The sequence below is a fragment of the Amblyomma maculatum genome, chromosome 10, assembly GCF_055883805.1.
Source record: "Amblyomma maculatum isolate TAMU_Amacu chromosome 10, ASM5588380v1, whole genome shotgun sequence".
NCBI classification, from domain to species: Eukaryota; Metazoa; Arthropoda; class Arachnida; order Ixodida; family Ixodidae; genus Amblyomma; species Amblyomma maculatum.
In genome coordinates this window covers 22,902,725-22,926,260 of record NC_139353.1, presented here as the reverse complement: position 1 = coordinate 22,926,260, position 23,536 = coordinate 22,902,725, and the positions used below count along the sequence as shown (strand labels likewise).

The following is a 23,536-nucleotide window of genomic DNA, read 5'->3' as shown; positions in this document are numbered from 1 at the left end:
TGATGCGATGTGAACAACTCGTCAAAGTCGAATGACGCTGCCTGAAGAAGGGAAGAGAATGTCACTCACCGAGGAAGGGTACACAGGGTGGGTTGATGGAGCGCAGCTTCTCCTGGTACTTGCGGCAGTGGTCAGAGTACAGGTCGAATGCCTCATCTAGCGCTTTCTTTAGATTGCACTTGATACTCTGCACGAACACAGACAGGACTGCTCAGAACCTGGCAAGGGCCACTCAGGAGAGGCACATTCAACAAAGTGTGCCAAAAAGACTCAATGGAAACTGCCAAATCTGCTCAGTATGAAGAGACAATACATAAAGAATCCTTCGAAGGTTTTTTTTTTCTCCAGATGTAGTTTGAGCCAGCAGAGTTACTACTATTAAATGGATGCTTCTCAGTGTCTCTGAAGCTGTCCGCGATGCTTTGGCACAATGCATACATGATGCACGATATGTATAATGCTTTGCCCCGCAATATGTGGCATTGTATTCTATATAATATTATAATGGATGAGAAAGACAAAGAAGTGAACAGTGGGACAGGTGGAATGCTCGCACTAGGCCCACTGACATGACTAAATCATGTCACCACCATCCGTCATGTTCTGTCTTCATTGACCTGCTGTCAAGTAACATATGGTGAAGCTTACGAGGCAACCTTCATCCCTAAATACCCTGGTCATTGTGCTTCCGCACATTGCACCTCGGTTGTCAGCTGTGGGATTCTGGTCTGCGCGGCATGACTGTACCCTAGCTTGTAAGTCCTAAACAGACCTCACCGTTCTCTCCTGCCCCAACCAACAGATGCGACAAATTGAAGCTGATGATACACCAGACTGTTTGACCCCAATGACTCGTTTGGCATATTAGCCTTTAATATCCACTAGGTAATGTTGAGATTACACATAGCCCCTGCACTACCAGCGCTTCTCTACAGCTTGTTTTTGTGCAGCTTTGGGCTGCTGTCCTACTGTAAAAACAACATCATCAGCAGTATGAATGATAAGAGGTAAACCACGCTTCTGCGAATGAGCACTGAGGCACTATGCAGAAAAATGCAATCCAAGACTCCAAGCTAAAAGCTTGAACTAAAAAACCAGCAGCGCAGGACTAAGACACACAAAGTTTTTAATAGATAATTCACCCACTCACGGCAATGAAAAAAAACAGAAGCTTGACAGAGTTTGTGATCTACAGACTGGGACGAAGTGCTCGTCTTTGAATTGTCTCTTCGTCCTAGTCTTGCTTTTGTGCTGTTTATATGCAGATACAAATAACCTGGATGCTACACTACACTACACTACGGTACACACTACACTACTGTGCCATGGCTAATGTATATTTGGTTGGCACGAGGTAGGATCATTTTCCCAGGTGCTTCACCCGAGAGTGACTGAGCAAAAGGCAGAACGAACACCGTACGAAGTGGGTGCTCAAAAAACGTGGGCCTCCCAATAAGGCGCCCCCAACATGTTCCTGTCAAAATGATCAAGCCTGTTGGGTACCCACATTGAAGGTGTGCTCCAGCCGGTGGACGCAGGCGCTGGACATGGCACTGGAGACAGCAAAGACGCCCGTGAAGTTGTTCAGCTCCTGCAGCACCAGCATCACCTCGAGCATGCGGGACACCACGGCCAGCCGCTCCTCGTAGTTCTCTGTCTCCACCACGCACCGCTCTAGCCAGAAAGAGAACTGCACAAAGGCCACAGCGAAAACACACGGTTCGACACTTTTGCTCACTGCCTGGAGAGTGTGTACGTTACGTATGTTTGATGCTTAACTACCCCGCAAAGGATCCACTATTAAATTGCAGTACGTAAATATATAAAAAAGTAATGCCTGTGTTTTGTAATGAAGAAACCAAAACTTTTTAATAAAACATAAGTTTGCTTGAAACACCAGCTCCTTACAAGAACTCGAAGATACACCAACCACTTACAAATGTTTTTGGCCCAAGAGCAAGCTATATTATGCCATACATGCCTAACTTCTCAAGCGTCACGTTTACAAATAGAATACAGTCTATTATTACCTCATTTCTGCACCTGCCCCTCTCTGCCCCATTTCTGTGGGTTTGTCTCATTTTGACAGTGTGGAGCAGTTTGAAAAGTGTGCGCACCTAACACAAGCCAACAACAGATCACTTTGGGAAATCGTTCTTAGTGTAGAAACGGCTTTATATCTCACAATACCAGCTTCACACAATGCAGCTTTTTGTTTGCTTCATTGTTCTGCAGTTTGATATTCAGCTCTGTTATTTTAAGCTGGTTTAATCCTTCACTTGCCAACATGCTTTCACCAAGTGCGTTGAGTACGGTAGCACATTTAGAACATGCCTTTGCATTCATACGCCTATGTTACAAGAAAAAAAGTTTTCAATGTACAGAACTTGTGTTTCATGTATTGTGTCCTGCAACGACAAGCTGCAAGTGCATGGCAGTCATTAAAATCAAGGGACGACTCTCCCAAACTAATTGTGATATGCATGTTCTGTGCCGGTTATGTCACAATTTCATTCACAAATAGCATCTTGAAGCAAGGAGCAATAACGGCATTTTTATTCGGGCTGAAAATGTCACCAGCAATGCAAATGTGTTTTATTTGCCCATATAGGTACACACCTAGACTGCACCAGGCTGCTGCCAAGAGCGATGGCTCATGCCAATGTAGGCAACCACACACAGCACACAAACCGGCTACTCATGCCAACACTGTTTCAGCTGGAAGAATGAGCCTGCAAAGGTGGCGCAGAAGCTATGGGATGCACTGGTGCCATTACACCGCTCAGTTTTTGCAAAGCAATGCACAAGAGGAGCTTGATTGCCAAAACGTGTCACGTAAATTCTGGCCACAAAAATCTGATACAGTGCAACATCAAAGGACTAGCACGAATACAAACAAAAGCCGACATTGAGCCTAAGAAGCACAGTCACCAAAACCACTTTATAGCAGCCAGTATAGTTGCAGCAGCATTATGTACAGTCTCATCCAGTTCTAGCTATAACATGGTCACTGCTTTCAAAGCACCATTACGTCCGAACTGTCCGCGCAGTAAAGCTAACTGGCAGTCTATGTGAAGCAACACTTCCAGGTCCCTCTGCGCTTGCATCACTTTGTTTTGATATGCGCCTGGGTTGGACGCAGTGTTGCTTTGAAAGCAGTGACCATGTTATAGCTGGGAGTGGATGACCCTGTACGTAAACAGACAACTAAAGCACTCAGCTACATTCAAGCCCAAATAAAAAAAAAAAAAAAAAAAAAAAAAAAAAAGAGAGAGAGAGAGAAAGACAGTAAAACACTTGCATTATGTTATGCACTATCCAAGGACTGACAAAGAAAGGCAGTGTACAGCAACTGATGGTTAACGAGTGCACTTATATTAAGATCGACTCACATTAGAAGAGTGGTGGATCATTTTGAGAAGATTTGGTGATGTTTTATGCTTGTCCTTCTTGGTCCAGGCTGCGTTCACCAGCTCGGACGGCTTCACTGCCCGGTACAGGTCAAACTCCAGGAGGGTCAGCTGCCGCGCTATCTCAATTGGATGGAGCTGTCAGACGATGATCGGAGCCAAAAAGACAAATCAGGTTTCGATGAACCAGTTGCAATCGAGGCAAAACGGGACAATGATGCTCTGTGCAAATTCTCACTCACCGTCAGAATGTCAAACTTGTCCGGAGTGTTACACAGGTACCATTCAATGTGCGGCGGGCTCTTTTCAAATGTGATCTCTCTGGGCTCGTCCAGCTGTTCGCTCTGTTACGGGGCAGTAAAGCACTCCGATTACTTTCAGAAGACAACAACACAACCCAAACAAGTAGATAAGTGTTCTACTGCACCAAAAGCCAGAACAAGTGTCCCACCAAAAAGTAAATGTCAAGTTTGGTCACAGATGATGGCTGATTCCACTTCCTGAGATAACACAAATAGATGAGGCGATTTCCAAGTGCTGCTTTTTGTTTTCAAATACAGTCAAGTTTCAAGTACCCATTAAGATGATGAATGTGTTAGGGAGAACTATCAGGTAAGATGAACAACGTAAGACTTGAAATAGTTCCAAGTATTGAGTGCGGCACTGAACTTCTGCCCCTACGACATATGCATATGCCACTCAACCACCATGGTAAAGGCGATTTTGCTATACAGGAAACGACTTTTGTAAAGGTTCAACATGAACATGGAGGTGTCGTCACTTTAGGGGATAACAAAAATGTTAGCATGTGGTCAGGAAGCAAAGGGCAAGACATTAGTTACTGGGAAACACTATCATGTGCACTACCTTTTCCTCGCTGTTGGCTCTAACAGCCCTATGGCTGCAAGCCTTTTATTTTGATCTAGTTTCCACAGACCTCTCGAAGACATTTTTCAAGTACAGTAGTGTATACTGACCCTCCGTTGGATGACCTTGTTGATGGACTCGACCCACTTGCGCATGTTCTTGCCCTTGACGCGGTCGAGGAAGGCGCGCAACTTCTCCAGCAGGCTGGCATCCCGCTCGAAGTCGTAGTAGTGGTGGTCCACCCAGTGCCGAAGCACATTCAGCACTCTGCATCACGGTAATTGGGAACACAATTATGCGAGGCTCTGGTCCCGGCCAGCCTGCAAATTTCTTCTGTAGCGTTTGACAACAACAGGAGTAGTCTCGTGTGCTTTTCCAATAAAGTTTTCCAAGTTTCATGAAAACATTGGCTTAGAAGTGCGCACCAAATGCAGTTCACAAAAAAATAAAGAGGCGTGTAAACTTCCTACAAAATCCATTTTACTCTGCGTGAGAATTAGTGGCTCTCATAATATCATGACAGCAATAGTTTCCCTACTGTAAACTACCAGTGCCGTGCCCCTTTAAGGGGCACTTCTCCCAACAGCTTTTTAATGATCCCTTTTAGCGCATGAAGCAGAGTCGGCTGCGCTTCCCTTGACATCTGCTCGTTGCACTAACTTTGTAAAACCCCGTTACACGAGTTGAACATAGAGTCCGTTTGAAGGCTCGTACTCCCAGCTCATACCCACAGTGAACCCTACGAAAGCGCGTCCTGTGTGCTCTCCTTTTTGACGTCTCGCGTGTGGCGACGCTCGGCGCATGAGTGCGCTTGTGTTAGCCTCGCGAGTCGGCGCACCTGCAGCAAGTGGGTGCACCGTACTCACGCTTCTAGGTTACAGAGAGGGTCATTTTTTGGCATGTTTCGTATATCAATATATCGAACTATTTCACGATCCCCTTCGAGTTCGAAACACTCGAGATCGACTGTAGCAACAAGCTAACGTAACCTGCTTAAATTTTTCTGCATCTTTGCAGCACTTAATGATTTAAATCCGTATGAATGACCAGCTCAGAGCACATTCCCTGGAACTAACACTATACAGCTATGAAAATATCTTCTCAGTCTCTTTCCTTACCACTGCACCAGCCACACGTGTAGCCAGAAAATGCCAAGGAAATGAGCAGCATTTCAAACACTGTCCCTGAACTGCAGTGGCTTACCGAAACTGCACTGGTTGGCTGTACTCCTTGCGAAACCGCTTGAGGCACTCACGATGCAGGTTGCGTGCAGCCTCTGCCTCTGCTCCTTCGCCTAACTCCGCCAGGGGTGGAGCAGTGGGCTCGGGGATATCAAACGTACACATCCACGTTAAAGAAAATAGCCACAACATTTGTGTCCTTTAGCACTGCTGTATGCAAAGCTATGATGCCGCGATTGCAATGGTCTATAAAAAAAAAAGGGGGAGGGGGGGGGGGGGTGTAAACTGTGACATGAACATGACCGCCTAATGCTTGGCTTAACAGGTGCTTTCACAGCAGTCATGGCATTCTGCTAGCATATTAATTTGCACACTGCATTAAGGGACACCTATAGGGGTGTTATGACATGACCTTTTATCAGCACGTCCTGTGTTCAGCCAGAATTGGCGGTCGGTCAGGGGAAAGCACGAGCGTCTAACTAGTTCTCATCATCTCCTTCGGAAGTCAGCTGCTTGGATTTCAGAAAACGATGGGTCTCTCTCACAACACATGCATTTCTTATACAAGTTAACAGTGTGGCTATTACACTGCACCAGCACAGCTGAGGCTGCAGTGCTTTGGTTGGCTCAGAGCAACCCTCTCCCACAGTTCTGTTAAGCTCATCATGTTGCGTAAGAGAACCATCGGTGCACAAATTATTCATGTGAGCTGCCTTTAACGCCGAAGCAGATGAAAATGTAATGTTAAACATTAAGTGGGAAACTAATCTAGTAACAAAGCAAAAATAAAATATCCTAACAATACCATCATCAAATTTAGCAGTTATGACAGTTGCTTGCACAATACGAAACTCTGGCGGCAAGAGGTGTCGTCTACCAATGGTCAACAGCTCTGTTACGCAGACTTTCCTCTAAACAAAAATAAAGCACAGTGAAACCAAAAATGAAGGAACCAGCATACGTGGCATACATTAGGTTGGGCTACACAAAAAAATAAACAAAAGTGCCTCATGGCACCAAAGGATATCTCTCGGCAAGCAAGTCGAGCAGCTCGTGCGGCTGGCAGAAGGAGCGAAATGTGGTGAGGAAGGTGCGCACGAACATGGGGTCGGCGTACATGTGGTACGTCAGCCGCTCCACCAGCTTGAGCAGGGTTGCACCCCGGATCAGGGGCACGCCGGCGTTGGTCTTGCTCTCCTCCAGCACCACCTGGGACTCTGAGTCTTCCAGCGAGAACCTGTGGGCAGCAGCAGTACCCAAACAGCACAAGATATAATAAGGCTGCCCCACTCTGCCATTCTGCTGTAAATGTATGGTTGCTTTAAGCCAGCATGCGCCGTGTTCTACTCATATCAATATGGCACAAAAGGAAAACACACAATCAACAAAATCTGCCAGTATTCACACATTAAGGCTGCAACTTGGACGCTTGGAAAAGAACTCCTTACAAAAATATATTTCACAGGTAGGACCCAAATACGCACATGATCTCAGACCTCTTCAATGTCTCGGTACTTGTGTACAAGAGACCAAATCAATCTACTGCCATTTGTTACGAAATGTTGAAGGGATGACTAACAGCCACGGCATGAAAAGTGAAAAGAAAATCATTATTAAAGTTAATTTTGCCAAGTGGCAAATACGGTTTTGAGTGTTCAAAACATTCTTGGCCAGTGCGCCCAACTGTTGATGAAACACCACGCAGGTGACAGTAGTTTTGTTCACTGTCCTGCCGGAGCTAGCACGCACCACAGAATTAATGATGGTTGGTTGGTTGGTTTGTGGGGTTTAATGTCCCAAAGCGACTCAGGCTATGAGAGACGCCGTAGTGGAGGACTCCGGAAATTTCGACCACCTGGGCGAGAGTTGGACTGTGAAAAAGGCTGACCGCCGAAGAATTGACGCGTTTGAATTGTGGTGCTGGCGAAGACTCTAGAGTTCCTTGGACTGCCAGAAGATCAAATCAGTCGATATTGTCGACCATAAACCCTGACTGCTCATTGGAGGGTCAAATTCTAAAGTTAAAGCTCAGCTACTTTGGTCATCTGATGAGAAGAGAGGAGTCGCTGGAGAAAGATTTGATGTTGGGAAAGGTTGAGGGTCGCCGGAGAAGGGGTAGGCAGCGAACGCGATGGTTAGATGGCATTCTCGAGGCATTGCAGATGAAGCTATGTGATGTTAAGAAGATAGTGAGAGACCGGAAAGCGTGGCGTGACATGGTCCATAGGGTCACGAAGAGTCGGACACGACTGAACGCCTGAACTGAACTGAACTGGGGTTCTTTAACGTGCACTGACATCGCACAGCACACGGGCGCCTTGCTTTTCGCCTCCAAAGAAAAGCGGCCGCCGAGGCCGGGATTCGATCCCGCGTCCTTGGGAACAGTAGTCGAGCGCCGTAACCACTGCGCCACCCCGGCGGGGAATTAATGAAGAAAAAAGAAAATTAAAAGCTGCCTGAACTGGAACCTTGCTGCCTTTGCCAACTGTGCACAGTGAAGACACCAAGCATGCTGCTGAAGCGGATATACAGTATATTCAGGGACTACAGCAGGCAGAACGTTGCACGCCCGGCAAGTGTGCTGCCAATGCATATGCCACTCAACCAACAGTGACGCTCTATGGCTACCATATGACTTAAGCAATCGATTACGCACTACTATCGTTATGTATTCATAGCCTCGTTTCCTTTTGCTATCATACAGTGAAATGCAGCACCGTGGCCATCAGAACCTCTGATATCTTAACAGCAATGCCGAGATGGTGGTGCTGCGTCGTCGAAAGATGCAGAATCCGCAATGTGCAGGAAAATCTGAAGTATGATTTGCTCCCCATGTTCTATGCCTACACATAAAGAAAATGTATTTTTTAAAAATTTTCCTAAATGCTACCGCCCACTCTGCTATAATTATTCCTGATCTGAAGGTCTCAATAAAGTAAATAAATTGATAAACATAAAATTCAGGAAAAACTGCCCATTTTATTCGACCCGTTCCCGCTTGAAGTAGGACAAGCCACAGCAACTTGTAGTGCTACTTGTTCTGCCTGATGTGTCTACCAGAACTGCTTTGAATGCAAACAAACTGTGCGAGCAGCAGGTCTAAAAGATGCGAAGTGTTAGACTGACCGCATGAGAACTCAATTTGTTGACATCCTTATCATCCTGTAATGTGGTCTCGGACACACACATTAATAGCTAATGAAATTCCCACCAGTCCTTTGGCTCTTTCCCTGGATCCTTCGAGAGCTAGTCAAGTGCACCGACAACATGTGAAGGCAAAGTGAACAACATGTGAAGTCTCGAACTGAACTGAACAATCTCCAAAACTATGTTTCCCATAACAGGACCAATAACGCCAGTCACTCAAGGAAGAGGTCCAGTTCACGCAGAGTGCAGCAAACAACGGCGACGTGCAGCCCCTCACAAGGGTCGGCAGAAGAGAAAAAAGCGAGACAACGCACTGACCTGTAGTTGTCAGGTAGCCGCAGAGGATGCTTTTTCTCCTCGTCCGACAGGATGCTGTCCAAGGTCCGCTCCAGCATGCTGCGCAAGACAAGACGCTGATGTCACGCTACCCACCACCACCAAATAGCAACGGGCTTTTTTTGGAGGTCACCATCTCTAGCCTGATAAGGAATAATATTTTATGGTGGTAAACTAAAGCAGATGAGCAATGCTTATTCCATCAGTTGTCACTCCATCACAAATTTTTGAGTTGCCGCGGAGATATCTGCAGTTAAAAACAACACTCATCCTCTCCCACAATTCGTACATTCCTAGACAGCAAAAAGAAAACAGCTTGAAGACTGCGCCTGGCCATGGACATGGTATTAACTGACATTTGGTTTGCCGACTTCAGGTTGTTGTGCCTATTTTACTGATCGTGGTGGGCTTTCAACCTCTCGTACATTCATCGGCCACTGTCTTCCTCTTCCATCTTGACTGCGGAGCCCAGAACGCGACTGCTGCCAACAGAATGATGCGGCAGCGGTAAATCGGAACCACGTGCGCGACAGCATTGGCCTCGCTCGTGCACGTTTGAGGGGGCTCAAGCAGCAGCGCAATCAAACACTTATGCTGCTAATGGAAGTGTGTCGACGATAGATGCAGCAAATGGCAGTCTCCAGTGGCCTGTCCCTCATCCTGATATCACCGTAAACACGACATATGTACTGATTCCCCAAAAACCACCATTATGCGCAGATCATCCAGCTGGCAAATGACAAGAACAAAGCTCTTAAATATTAATAATAAGTCACTGCTTCCTTTCCAACGAGTTCAAATGCATTTAGTTTACACATTTAACACATTTACCAGCAACCTTCGAACCCATCTTTTGGTCCCATTAACCAGGGCACAACTAAGCATTTACAAATGGCGAGAAATAACTCCCAAATCTAATATCAAACCGAATTAAGAAAAAAATAAAGCACATCGAATAGAATACCTAATAGTAACACATTCATTCAAAGGTGTGCTGAATAAATTGGTCATCCACTGCTCAAAGCAAGAAACTTTGCTGACCAGAGCCGAACATAGGCAGCGTGGCACAACAGAACAATGGAGAAGCTGGATTAGATTAGATTATATGCCCCGCTCTTTGCATCGAGTGGGCGCTGAGAACGCAGTCACGTGGGGGCTTGGAGAGACAGGAGTGGGGGATTTCTTGCACTCGACAGGTAGCAACGCATTCACCACCATCACAATTTTGTTCAGTTCGTTGTGACCTCCTAGCTGTTGCAACGTGTTTTTGTGCAACCCCTTTGTGTCATAAAGGCTGCACCGAAATGTACAGAAAAACAATGCGCGCCGAGAAAGGGAAGAAGTAGCGCAGGGGGAGGATTCTGAGAAAGGGCGATAGAGCACAGTTGGAGAGTTGGGGAAAATGCCAGCGGCGGCGCTGGACAGCAGGAGGGAAATGTTAGCAGCGGCGCATGTCATTGGCGCTGCCAGTAGAATGTTCTGGAAAAGACGGCAGGACGCTAACGGTGTGCTCGTCCACCTTGTATACGTTGTCACATGTGAGTTTCACTCCACATCACGAGACCCTAGTCACAGGCGGGGAAGATCGAGAAAGCACACCACAATGAAAGAGGCTAGCTCGAAATGCCGCTTCTCATATTTGTCGCTTGGAAGTAGATGTCGAAGGCATGTCGAGTGAAGTGTGCGCTAAGAGAGTTCGATGTCACAGAGTGTGAATTAAAGATAAATAAAAGTTTAACAACGTTCTAATAGGCTTTCATCTTCACTCTCTCAGGATGTTCTAAGCATCCCCTATGATTTTTATGCTTTTGAGGCTGGCCTTGGGAACGAAATTGAACCAAAAGAAGTGCAGACTAGTATTAGCAACTTTCTTGGCCAAAAATATTTGTGCGAAAGAAACTTTTGCATTCATTTTGACGATAAACTTTGCTTGCTTTCGACCACACGAATTTCAGACAGCAAATTTTTCGATGTCTTGCGAAATTCACATCATCAATGTGTTTAATTATTCAAGAGGCTATAGACTGCTGCAAAGTACATTTCACAGAAGTCAGCAGACTGTCCCACTAAAAGGCTGCGATTATGAGCAAAAAATAAAACCCACCTTGTGGCCCGTGCACAAGTCCTGTTCTCTATCAATTCACATATATAAAGCATAGGGTGCTGGGGACTTACCTCCGCATGTTCAGCATGACAAGGCTCGCCATCCAGGTGCTCTTCTCCTCGGCATTCTTGGCAAAGAGCACAATGTGCGGAGCATCTCGTGGTGCTATCTCAAAGGCAAACTTCAGCTCTGCAAAAGTGCCAGAAAAGGGGACAGTGAAAGAAAATGACGCACTTCTCTTGAGATGGCACTGGCAGCCTCTGTGGACAACAAAACAACCTCAAATCAAGCAGAGGACACACATAGTGACAGATTCACGAGACCCTGGATCAAGGCTTTCCCCCCTACTATTTTGTGCTTAACAAAGTTATTCAAGAAGGTTTACAGTGTACCGGTAATAGAAATGGGCCAATTATGATCAGTGGTGGCGTATTCCAAAGCATTGTTCACTGCAGCATCTTCGATGTGAAGTGAGCTTGGACTTACCACACCCAGCGCAGTGTACAACAAAGGCTGCAGGAAGGGCACTGCCAACACGGGTGCCAGGTATTCACATTTTTGAGTCATAGATAAGCTAGTCTGTTCCCACATTTTGTATTTCGAATACCTATCAAACTATCGAAATAAATCTCGTTATAAGAGACATTTGAAAGTGATTTATTTGGCTTCCCCATGTTCACCATGTTAACAATACTGCATACGAGACATGGTCACATGAGACACTTGGCTAGCAAGGACAAACTTTTGGGGTAACTAGAGCAAATTCTTCAAAATTTAGATCTAATATGAATCTGCAGTTTTTTTTAAAGAATTTTTTAAGTTTTTGGTTACAAAAGGTCTTGGTTACATAAGACATCCTTGCTAGATCCCATGGGCTACTCTTGTAACAAGACAACTTATTTCATAACCGCCTTCAAGTTTCGTATATCTGGGATCGGCTGTATATACTACAGTTGAATCCCGCCACAACGAATACCGCCACAACGAAATTTCCGCGACAACGAATAATTTTTTATTCCCCGCGAGTATCCTATAAGAATTAATGGCCTAAATTTCTCTGCACAACGAACCATTTTTGCAGAGCGTTTCCGCTTCAACGAAATTTTCGCGTTCAAAATCGAAACCGAAACTAGTTTTATTGGCGAGAAGTCCAAGTCAAATCCAAAGCCACATTAAGCATGAAATCACGTGATTGCAGTTCCGCCATTTTGGCTTTGTGTCGTGGTCGCGTTGTTCACTCGCTGCCTTTCTCTTCGACAACGACGAGTTTTCATCCGCAGGACACGATGGCAACGCAAGTGAAAAAACGCAAAACTCTTTCCCTTGAGCAAAAAGCTCAAATAATCGCCCAAGCAGAAAGCGGAAGGAAGAAAGCGGCAATTGCTGAAGACTTCGGAATTCCTGCAAGTTCGCTGTCAACGATTCTAGGCAATAAGGACAGCGTGAGAATGGCACTTGCTTCAGGCACATCCTCGAAGCACAAAAAGGTGACGCGGCCCCTCCATGAAGAGTTGGACAAAGCAGTGCATGCGTGGTTTGTGGAAGCACGAGCCAGCAACGTCCCCCTGTCCGGAAGCATCGTCCAGCAGAAAGCCTTGAACTATGCATGCCTACTTGGCATTGATGATTTTAAAGCCAGCATTGGCTGGCTAAACCGTTTCAAGGCCCGCCATAACATCGTTGGAAAAGTGTTGTGCGGCGAGTCAATGTCAGCAGACGTGGACGGAGCAGCTGCTTGGAAGGCGAGTAACATGGCCGGAATTTTAAGCAACTTCGCGCCTGCAGACATTTACAACGCCGACGAGACCGGGCTATTCTACGAGATGTTGCCGGCTAGGACGCTCGACTTCAAGGGGCAGCGCTGTCACGGCGGCAAACACAGCAAAAAACGCATCACAGTGCTGCTTTGCACAAACATGGATGGCTCGGACAAGCGTCCGCCGTTAGTCATAGGCAAAAGTGCCAAGCCGCGCTGTTTTAAGGGAACTCGTAGCCTACCTGTGCAGTACAAGGCGAACAACAAGTCATGGATGACCCGCGCTATTTTCACCGAGTGGATGATGGCATTCGACCGCGACATGAAGCGGCAGGGCCGTAAAGTTTGCTTGCTTTTGGACAATTGTTCAGCGCATCACTCCGACGAAGTCAAGCTCACTAACACGGAGCTGAGGTTTTTCCCTCCCAATTGCACGTCTGTCTTACAGCCTCTCGATCAGGGCGTGATTCTTAGCCTGAAGCGCGCTTACCGCGGGAGGTTAATTCAGCGGCTGCTTTTTAACACTGAAACCGGCCGAGACACGAAGGTGGACTTGTACGTGGCACTGCAGATTATGTCTGCTGCCTGGAGCACACTGGGGCGCTCAGTAATTGTGAACTGTTTCAGGCACGCCGGATTTGCCGAAGGTCGACCCGTACACTCTGCTGGCCTAACACCAGGCGTTACAGACGACGACGAAGAGGCGTCACCGGCTCCGGGGATCGCGGCCGCCTGGAAAACGCTGGGAGAAATAGGAACCGTGCCGCCTAATCTCGAGCTCGACGAATACATCGGCGCTGACGCTTGTGTTGTTGTTCACGAAGATGTGAGTGATGAGCAGATCATAAAAGCTGCCCGGAATGATAAGGACTCTTCCGATGAAGAAGACGACGACGTACAGGAAGCGCCGGCTGCGGCAACCGCCGTACAGGTGATGGACGCTTTTGATGTCATCAGGAATTTCGTTGCTGTCCGAGACGACGATGTTGCAATGGGTTTGCTGACCGAGTGCGAAAATCGCGTGACGGCGTTGCTCGCCGTGAAGCGTAAGCAAACCAAGCTTACAGATTTTTGGCATTAAACGCCTTTGCTGCTACTTGGGCAATTCTTTCTGCGTTTCACGTCAAATTTTTGCGATAAAGAAGTTCCGCGAGAACGAATTTTTTTTCGTGCACCGTGAATTTCGTTATAGCGGGATTCAACTGTACTACTACTGCACTACTACAGAGCTAGCAGATGCAGTGTGGCCACCAGCAATGGCAGCAGGACTACTATACACATTGGGCATGTCAATACTACCAATAGGCGATAGATTTGAGCACCGAGCAGCTTGGAACAGAAGATTTTTTTTGCCAACAACTACTTTGACGCTGCTTACTGCTCTTCTTGGCAAAGTAGTGTACTTGAGATTTGTCTTTTTTTTTTAAGCAGCATGAACATCGTTAGGTTTGACGTGTGATCTGCAGGCCTGAGAAGAGACGCCCCATGTTCCACATTTTGCAAGAACACGTCAGGGTGAATGCCTACCGTCAGTGTCCTCCCGATCGAGGATCTCGACCCTGCGCAGAAAGAAGCACTCCTTGAGGCGGTACTCCGGTGTGGGTCCCCCCGTGACACTCGAGCGCTTGTTGCTGTGCTTGCACAGCAGCACCAGGCCATCGAACAGGAACAGGTGTCGCTCGGTCAGCCGCCGGCCTGAGCCCACCTTGCCAAGGGTGCCCTCTGCGCACGCGAACAAAGACATTATGGTGCAAAACTTTTAAATACCATCACTGTCACCACCCTAGTAATACTGCAGAACAAGAGCCACGCCCTAGAATTTCCAGTTGCCACAAGTGTGCATAAATACCGCAGTTCGCCATTTAAATGCTATGGAAAACAACTTCAAGTTCCTAATGTGCTATTAAAGAAAAGAACACTGCACTTTCAGCATTCAATTTTTCGAAGCAATGGAAAGCTTCCTATATCAAGTGGTTGATTCCGTAGCGATTTTGTTAGAGACACCGCAGAAAAATTTTACTGGTCAGTGCATATGCTCATTTTAATGTAGGCCGATGCTGGAAACCATGGCACAGCATGAAGAATGGCTGCGACCTAAATACAAGATAATATTATTGCTTCTAGGTGGGAAAACGACATGGGCAAGCAGCAAGAACGCTCACAAAATTTTCAGGCTATCAGATTGTTCAGAACGTTTTTTGTATCACGCTGAGTTCAAAAACTATGTTGGCAACTGTAGAAAGTCCCCTGCAGCGGCATTCACATTCAGTCTTTTCGTGTTCACGGTTACATGGTCGCCTCAGATATGCCCCCTTGCGCACTTGTATCTAGAGCAGCCATTGCAAGGTGCGAAGTCAGCCGAGCTGAGCAGGGGTGCTCTGCTGCAGACCCTCACCCATTATGTATTCGTTGCAGCATTGGCCAATGTCCCTTCCTTCCCAGCCGTCGACGGCCTTCTGCAGCTCCTTCATCTTGTGCAGGGCCACAGCTCGGCGGTCACGGCTGTGCATGCGTAGAGACGCCTCCCTGCACAACACACGAGACGATGGCAAAGACTCAGAAAAGTCCAAGTCCTCCTCTTTGCACAATACATTTCGTGAACTTTCACCACACAGACTTGTGCACGACGAGGTGGGTGAGGCTTCGAAATTAAGCCAAGCTTACCCGGGCCTCTTACGTGGCAGCTTGTCAGCGCAGGTACGTGTTAGCTGGGCTTTGAGCCTTCGGAGCAGGCCTTCCGCCTGCTCCAGGGTTTCTCGGTCTTCTTCCGAAGGAGCCATATGTTGCAACACCTGTGTACGCAAGGGCAGAAATTCAGTGCTCTCCCTCAAGTAGATGAAAGACTGCTAGCAGGTTATTCCAATAAGCTTCAGCAATTTCATCCCATAATTACCCTAATGACTCCCACTATGAGTGCGTGATTGCATTTTAAAGACACAATGGCTAAAGGCACGCCCATTCTGCATCAGCCAGCAGATTACGCTCCCTTTATACAAGCAGTTTCATCTAATAGAACAGCCTGAAATAGGGCCACAAACAAATCATTAATGAATGAACAGTACCTTATATTTTTGTTATTTACTTTAAACATTAATTTCGTTCCACTGAATCTCAATATTTTTGCAAGCTTGATGTTTCCCATTGACAATCTAGTACAGCCACTTCCAGCATTTGGCTGCGATTTGTCTGAAGTCCCTTCGCACATTCCGAGTGCTTACACAGCTAATGCTGCTGCGTAGCACCACTCAAATGCTGACACGACCGTTGTGTAAAATCCTGTACAAATGCATAAACTTTTCTTTCTCTCCGTAAAGGCTCTGAGACCAGGCTAGTGTGTTCTACTCAAAGCAGTCCGAAGAATCGGGACCACTCTACTCACCTTGATGGCTTCAAAATACTGAAAGCAGTGGGCCACGGGGCCCAAAAGCAGCCTTGGCAGGACATACTTCACTGCTAGCAGAAACCCATGTCCGGCAGTCTGTTGGAAAAAGTAAGGAACAATAATAACTAATAAGAAAGAACCAATGACCTGCCCCCTCAAAAAAAAAAAACATCGTAAACTGTAAACCAAGGGTTTTAAAATCCCGAGATGACACATGGACTAAGATGGCCATCGTTAAAGGACGGCTCTAGGTTAATTTGCACCAGTCTGATGTTCCTTAACGTGCACTGACATGACAGAGCACATAGGTACATTTGCACTTTGCCGAAGTTAAAATTCAGCTGTCAAAAGTGAATGAACCTGAGTCCTAAAACAAGCATTCCAAATGTGCCCAATGACAGCAGTTCCACATGGTTACTCACATCACTGGTTCAAAAAAAGTCAACTCTTCATTGTGTTGGGCACTAGAATTAAAAAATTCTAGTGCCCATGCGCTGACGAGGCACAAAGACAGTGGCACTTGAAATCGGCACATGAAAGAAGACCCACCTGTAAGGAGCTGGCAACATCGGGCTTCTGCAGCAGTTCAGCTAGCGTATCACGACAGTTTCTGCAGACCACAGTTTGTGCGTAGTCATCATAGACGTCAAACTCATCATACTGCGCACAAGAGAGAAAAAAAAGATGCGAGGCTGTAAATGAAGTCCTCCAGTCTCCACAGAGTGAATGATATCAGGCAAGCAAACAACGTAAAAGCAGCACAATCAGGATCTCAATCTGTTGCGTTTGTGGGGAGTGGATATAAATAACAACAACTATCGAAAACGGACACTAAGGAAGGCAGACCACATACCTCAGCCATTTCATAGAAACAGGAACCAATGGCAGGGCTTTGGTTCTCATCCGTCATTTCCACAACATCCTCAAAAGAACCAAGAAGCGAAACGCTGAACTCGTACACTTCCATGACATTGCCAAAGATGACGTCCAGGTCCTGGGATGGAGTATGGCACAAACACAGGCAGTTAAAAACCTCCATCTCAGTGTACAAGTTTACTTTGAAGCGTGAAAAATCAAAACAAAGAAGAGGATGCAAAAGTTTTTGCCCTATTCTGTTATTCACGGTGTCCTTTCTGTCATTAAAAAAATTAAGGGACCGTCTCACGTTAAAACTTCGTCAAAGCTCTCGTGTACAACAAGCTGATAAAACATTAAACTTTTATCACTTCAGGAATCACACACTGAACCCTGCAAGCTTGTGAATGAGTATGCCAGGAAATTTACATCAAATTAAAAATAATAATAATAATAATAAATTAGGCATGGAAAACGCGGCACTGTGATGGGGCTGGCATAACAGTACAGGCAGCCAAAGTAATAGAGACATGGTCTCCAGTATCTAAACAAGTAGAGGAGACATTGCAAAATCGAAGATGGTAATGGTGCTGGGGAGGAAAACCATGCTGACTAGAAGCTAGCCACCCATTTGGTCCAGAGCACAGGCCTATTAAGAACAGTTTTAGCTACAACGGCTGGCAACTGAAAGCAAGACTGAAATGCAAGGTGATCCAAGGCTTGTTTGTAGGTTATAAAAAATACCATAATTTATCTATGAGTGCATTTCGCTAAAAAGTACATCACACCTCCAGCCCATTGCACCCATCAGTCGTCACTAACTATTCAGTGATTCACATATAAGAATGCATTCACCGCAGCCACAGCACTAAACCAGTATAAGTGCAACAGTGTTAGGTTTCCCATTCTAATAGAAAGTCGCTGGTATGACGCTAAATGTGTACCAAGTGAACGAGTCAGTCATGTCACACTTTTCACAGTGAATCTGACTTCACATTGACATCACAGGTGACGAGGTGGTTTGTGTTCTCTGATACTACATAAAAAGCACAAGAGACATGCGTGGATTTAAATTAAAGCACAAATATGAAAACTGGGTAATTAGAAGAAAGGACTTGGACCTCCTGTATAGTGAAGCGATCGCGCTACATCTGCATCATGAAGACACATGCATTCAACACAACTTAGTTGGCACCACGCCAGCTGCACGACTATGAAAGGAGTGCATGAGTGGTGCAGAAAGTTCACATGGAATGGTTTCACTTGGACAGAACCTCATATATCTCACATCTCACTGGAGTATACCAATGCATCTTGAAAGTTTTTTGCAGTGCCTACCATATCACTGACATAGAAGATATGTGAAAATTTCGACGAAGTACCACTTCGAGATCATTACTATGACATGAATATCCAGAATAATGAAGAATAATGAAGCCATCTGACCATTTTTTACCATTACAACTAAGGCTATAAAGAAGGATCTTGTTTTCTTCTTAAACTCACAAGAAACCTGTTTGATTATTCCTACAGTTCTGACGATATTATTTTGAACTAAAATCTATACCCTCCTTATGTCTCACATATCAAATAGCAGTATGTATTTGTAAATAAATAAATAAAACAAACAAACAGAGGAGCAGTGCATGCAAATACTAAGTCAGATTGGTATTGCCGGCAGGCTGAGTAAACAGTCAGAGCAGGTGTCCAGCATGTGCGAGGGAAATGCCACGCACTTTGCTCCCTGGAAAGAGCTTGTCCAGAGGCTCCCGGAAGACCTTGATGATCATGTTGAGCTCGCGAATGTGCTGCCTCTCCTCCGCGATGAGGTCTTTGACCTCTTCATCATACGACGAAGGTGGCCGGCTGCCTAGAGACTCTTCTTCGGCCGCAGCCAGGTCTTCGCCATGGAACATGTCCATGAGCACCTGGGAACAACACGCCCACCCACAGAGCATGAGAACCGTGGGTGGAACAGCTAAAGAGCGGGACCACCAAGACGGGGCACACCTTGTCGGCGCACATGGCGACCCGGCAGTCCTGGCAGGTGATCTCCACATGGCGGATGTTCTTGACGTAGTTGCCAGTCAGCTTGAGGATGTCGGCCGCGATGTACTCCAGCACAGCCACCATGTACTGGCTCACCTGTAGGTCCAGACGGTAGCCCAGAACCTGCACAAATGCCCGAAAACAAAATGCATATGAGCCAAAAAAAAGAAAAAAAAAAAGGTCACGTAAAATAAAAGGGGACGACTGTATACAACACGCAAAAAGGCTAAACAAAACAAAGCGAATACCTGTAAAGTAAATGGCAATATAGTTTGCGGCGGGTATTTGCGGCGAAAATCGCCGCAAATACTGAACGAGAAAGATATTCCAACTTTCTTAGCACGGCAGTCATGCTACTGTTCTAGTGATGTTCACAATACCTTTGTTCAATGAGGCACTGTTGCAGGAAGCGGCACTGACAGCGGAAATGAATGCGTACAAAAATGTTGCAGGAGTTCAGAAACTGCGAGCATTCTCTCCAAGAGGGCTCTGACTAAAGGAAAAAATCAGTCACACATGTACTGCAAGGGTCATAAAAGTGATAGACGTCAGTAATCGGGAAAAGAAGGGAAAAAAAAAAAAACAGCTGAAAAACATTGACACTGCCTGTACACATTAGACAGCTCAGCATTCCTTGTTTTTACATGCATTTTGTAACGACTGGAGCTGATGCTACAAGGCTGGCAGAGGCCAGCCCAAATGACGGATGAAACTGCTGATTCTGGGAGCGGACGGAGTATACCACGTGATCCATAACTGACACTCTCAACCAAGTAAAGAAAGGTGGTTTTAATTTTGTAGCTTCTGCAAACAGACCGCTGCATTTCTAGAAGTACAACTCTTTATCGTGTGCCCCACCTTAAATGCGCTTTCTCAATTACGAAAATTCACAGAACCTCATTTCGAGAAAATTCGTTGTTTTTGTCTCCTAAGGCCGGGACATTAATGTGTGAACAGACTGATGCGATTGGTGTGGTGCTGCCCCTTGCCTGTTTCCTTTGTGCTGCTGCAGCTGTGAGGTATCGCACCCTATTTGCTTATCGACAGATGCTGGGAGGGCAGCAGCGTGAGTAGGTTGAGGAAAAAAAACAGTAGTTTCAAGACTTTTCCAGTCTATTTACTCCACTGTCTGCTCTTGTAGTCTGCTGTGGGCATGTGAGCTGTTTCCAGAGATCAGCAAGTCACTAGTAATATGACGGTCTTGTCCGCGACCTGCTTCATTATCCTGACTGGACTTAACCTATCAGACCCATCCAACTATCACATTTTCTTCACAATCATTGCCTGTAAATTTTGGAGCATAGTATATATTTTAAAGTAGCATTGCATTCCGATAACAAGTCTTTCTTTTTTACTAAGTAACATAGCTTTCATTCTGTTTGCTCTTGCAAAACTCAGTTTTTAAATTTACTACCGACTTTCACTTAAATCTGGATTTTTCGTCTCAAACTGGCATCATTTTTTAAAGATTTTCGAAGGTTTTTGACTGCTTAATCCATCAATCCATCAATGCCTCAAACCTAAACTTTCCAGGCTGTCCACTGAATCTCTGCTTTTATCATGGATATGATGCTTTTTAAAAAAGCACATCACTCCCAGTGCTCAGTAATTGACAATTATTCTTCAGGTGTTACTAAAGTAGTCTCTGGTGTGCCCCATGACATGGTCTTCGGCCGGATTTTTTTTATCATCTTTATTAACGATCTTCGCTAATGTATTTTGTCTATTACCGCATTTGCTTGAATGTAACGCGAAAGACTTTTGGCTCTCAAAGTCTACCCCCGGGTTATAATCGAATACTGTGATTCGGATGGCCTAAAGCAGCGCCGGGATGCTGCCATATTGAGTCCTTCACTACTCGGTTTTGGCTTCCGCGGTTTTACGTTGGAAACGTGGGTACCAGGGAATACAGACCAGCCAAATTCTGGCTCTTAGGCTCCGGATCAAGTTGTCACCTTACAACAATTATTTTCGGGCGGGGCGGGAGGCCTGAGAAGGAAGTAGTCGGCTAGTTTGTTGTTCGCTGTTCTTCCTTCCCAGGAATATGCGTGCCGACGTTTCACTGAGGACCATATAGTTTCTGCTAATAATGACACTCACTACTTTTCAAAATGCCTTACTCTATACCACAGCAAGTTTTCATGCAAAGCCTCCACTCTCCACAGCGGAAGTTCTGCATTGTTTGTGGGCGCATCTGGTATGGATACATGCGGTGAAACCTCCGATGGTCATTCGAGGGGCAATGGTGTGCCATAATGACTTCCACAAAGCCGCAAAGAGCTGGGATCAGCACATAGCACAATGACAAGGCCACATCGGTGGCTTCCTCAGTTTTGAAAATGTCACGCAACGTCTTGGCCAATCACAGGCAGTGGCCCGACCCGCGGTGAGCCCCGTCGTACGGGCTGCATATTTCTGCTGGAAAAAAACCTATTTATGTTTATTTCTGCCTAATTTAAATCTGATATTCGAGTTCGAAGCATGAAAAACTGTGGGTTTCTGCTGAAAGCCCGATTTTTGCGAAAAGTGCCGCAGTGTCCCTTTAACCTGGTGCGAACGCATCTTGAAACTAGCAGCTAGTGCATCGCAGTTGCTTGACCTTATCAGAAGCCTGCTATACCTTGCCCTTCCTTCTGTCAAAAATCGGAATATAGAACATTCACCTGCACTAAACATGAATGCACTTGCTGCATGGAACCCTAATCATGTACACTTAATACTCTAGATGCCATTCAGAGCCATATAGCCTGTTTCATCACCTGAAATTACGATACAAACCACAGTATCGGGAACATTTAATCTATGCTTAACCTTCAACTACTTAACTACTGATGGCAGACCACGTAACTTTGGCTCTTTCATAAATGACACCAGAGGTTTCCCAACCTTCATGACACACTATTTCTAGCCTCCATCGGAACACCGTGCAGCATTTAGCACTTACATAGATCAACAACAACTTTTAATAAGCCTTTTCTGAAAACGGCAATACAAAATTGGAAGCAGCTACTGGAACACACTGTAAACAAGCATGTCTATACTAAATTTAGACAGACATTAGTCAATAATTACAGAGAATAAACAACAGAGCATCTCCAACCGAGTGCTCTAGTTAGTAAAATTTTTTTTACCTTGTTTCTGCCTGCTGCAGTCTTTCCAACACTCTACGCTGCAAGCACTGCATTGCATCATTTTATGCTGTGCTAGACTGCTTCACATCCCACTGTATTATAGTGCACCGTAACTAGTATTTTGTGTGTCCTGTCTCCATGCACTTCTCTTAAAGAGGCCACTCCCATTCGGCAGGGGGCTAGTCACCTTGTGGAGGAGTGGATGTATCTTGTCGAGCGGCAGCACGAGGGAGGACCGACGGCGTCCGCGTTCCAGGGCCGCCTGGGCATCGCGGATGGCCCACAGGTCGATGGGGTGGGGAAAGAGGCGGCACACCCTCTCCTCAACATCCTGCACCGAGTGCGGCCGCCCTCCGCACAGCGTCCACAGCAGCCGCAGCACCAGGCCCTCGACATACTGCAATGCCTCCTCAGTGGCCGTCAGCGTCGGATGCACCTGGCACTGAACCTGAGGGCCACATTCCAGAGGGATCAACACGATGCAACAAGATTCTTACAGGCAATGGCACAAATGGTGGACCTGCAACTGGAACACACTGTCTTAAACACACGTTTAATGAATTTTTACTGATAATACAGAAGTCGTATGATCAGGTGATTCAACAATTCATTTCTTGTAATCTGTCATTTTCCTTTCTTCCCTGCTAATCAGGGGACATCAATAAGGGGCACGATTAGGTGCTACCATTGACTTTGCCTCCTCCCAATGGTGAGACCTGCCACCTGTGTGTGTTTATATTTATGCCCGCATCTGTAAATGCACCAGAACAGGCAGTTTTTTGAATTATGTGACATCCAAAAACCTTTTTTTCGTTCTATGTCTAAAACTAGAACAAGAAACATAATCAGCACAAAAAAAAAAATGCAGATTTTGTTTTTAACACTAATGTTGGGTGTTACGATTCTCGATTGCCACTGTGTGTCGCATTCAACAAATTTCAGCAATGCTCGACTAATAATCCATCTGGGTTTGTGCGCATTGTATATGGTATGGTGCGATTCACAGATGTATGTCATATGTGAAGTGCAAGTTTCCTGTTTTATATACTGAATGTCCTGACAAGACAATGTGTGTTTTCCAGCCATACAAGTTCCTGTAGAATAAAAGCACGCCTTGAAAGAATTCAATTCACTCAAATCAAGCACCACTAAAATTTGCATCACCACACACGAATCATATACCGATCACAGGCACCAATGCAAACACTATAATACCAGCTACTTTTTCGTATTAGTGACATGCCATCTCAAAACGATATACCCAGCGATGAGTTATGCAGCTTTATCTGTGCCACCAAGAACTCTGTAGGCAGGCTAG

The 23,536-nt window shown here is 45.8% G+C and overlaps 1 protein-coding gene across 1 annotated transcript in view; it reads right to left on the bottom strand.

Moving 5' to 3' along the window:
* Positions 1-23,536, bottom strand: part of Sos (Son of sevenless guanine nucleotide exchange factor) — a 34,480-nt gene that overhangs the window by 7,014 nt on the left and 3,930 nt on the right. The window contains exons 3-20 of the mRNA XM_084582220.1: positions 22,406-22,666; positions 19,049-19,210; positions 18,775-18,966; positions 17,037-17,177; positions 16,733-16,843; positions 16,181-16,279; positions 15,466-15,593; positions 15,197-15,327; positions 14,329-14,523; positions 11,117-11,234; positions 8,924-9,001; positions 6,486-6,695; positions 5,481-5,615; positions 4,388-4,544; positions 3,653-3,754; positions 3,393-3,548; positions 1,508-1,690; positions 70-187 (exon numbers count right to left, since the gene is read on the bottom strand). Coding sequence (XP_084438346.1) covers positions 70-187; positions 1,508-1,690; positions 3,393-3,548; positions 3,653-3,754; positions 4,388-4,544; positions 5,481-5,615; positions 6,486-6,695; positions 8,924-9,001; positions 11,117-11,234; positions 14,329-14,523; positions 15,197-15,327; positions 15,466-15,593; positions 16,181-16,279; positions 16,733-16,843; positions 17,037-17,177; positions 18,775-18,966; positions 19,049-19,210; positions 22,406-22,666 — 2,677 coding nt within the window. The remainder of the gene's footprint in view (positions 1-69; positions 188-1,507; positions 1,691-3,392; positions 3,549-3,652; positions 3,755-4,387; positions 4,545-5,480; positions 5,616-6,485; positions 6,696-8,923; positions 9,002-11,116; positions 11,235-14,328; positions 14,524-15,196; positions 15,328-15,465; positions 15,594-16,180; positions 16,280-16,732; positions 16,844-17,036; positions 17,178-18,774; positions 18,967-19,048; positions 19,211-22,405; positions 22,667-23,536) is intronic.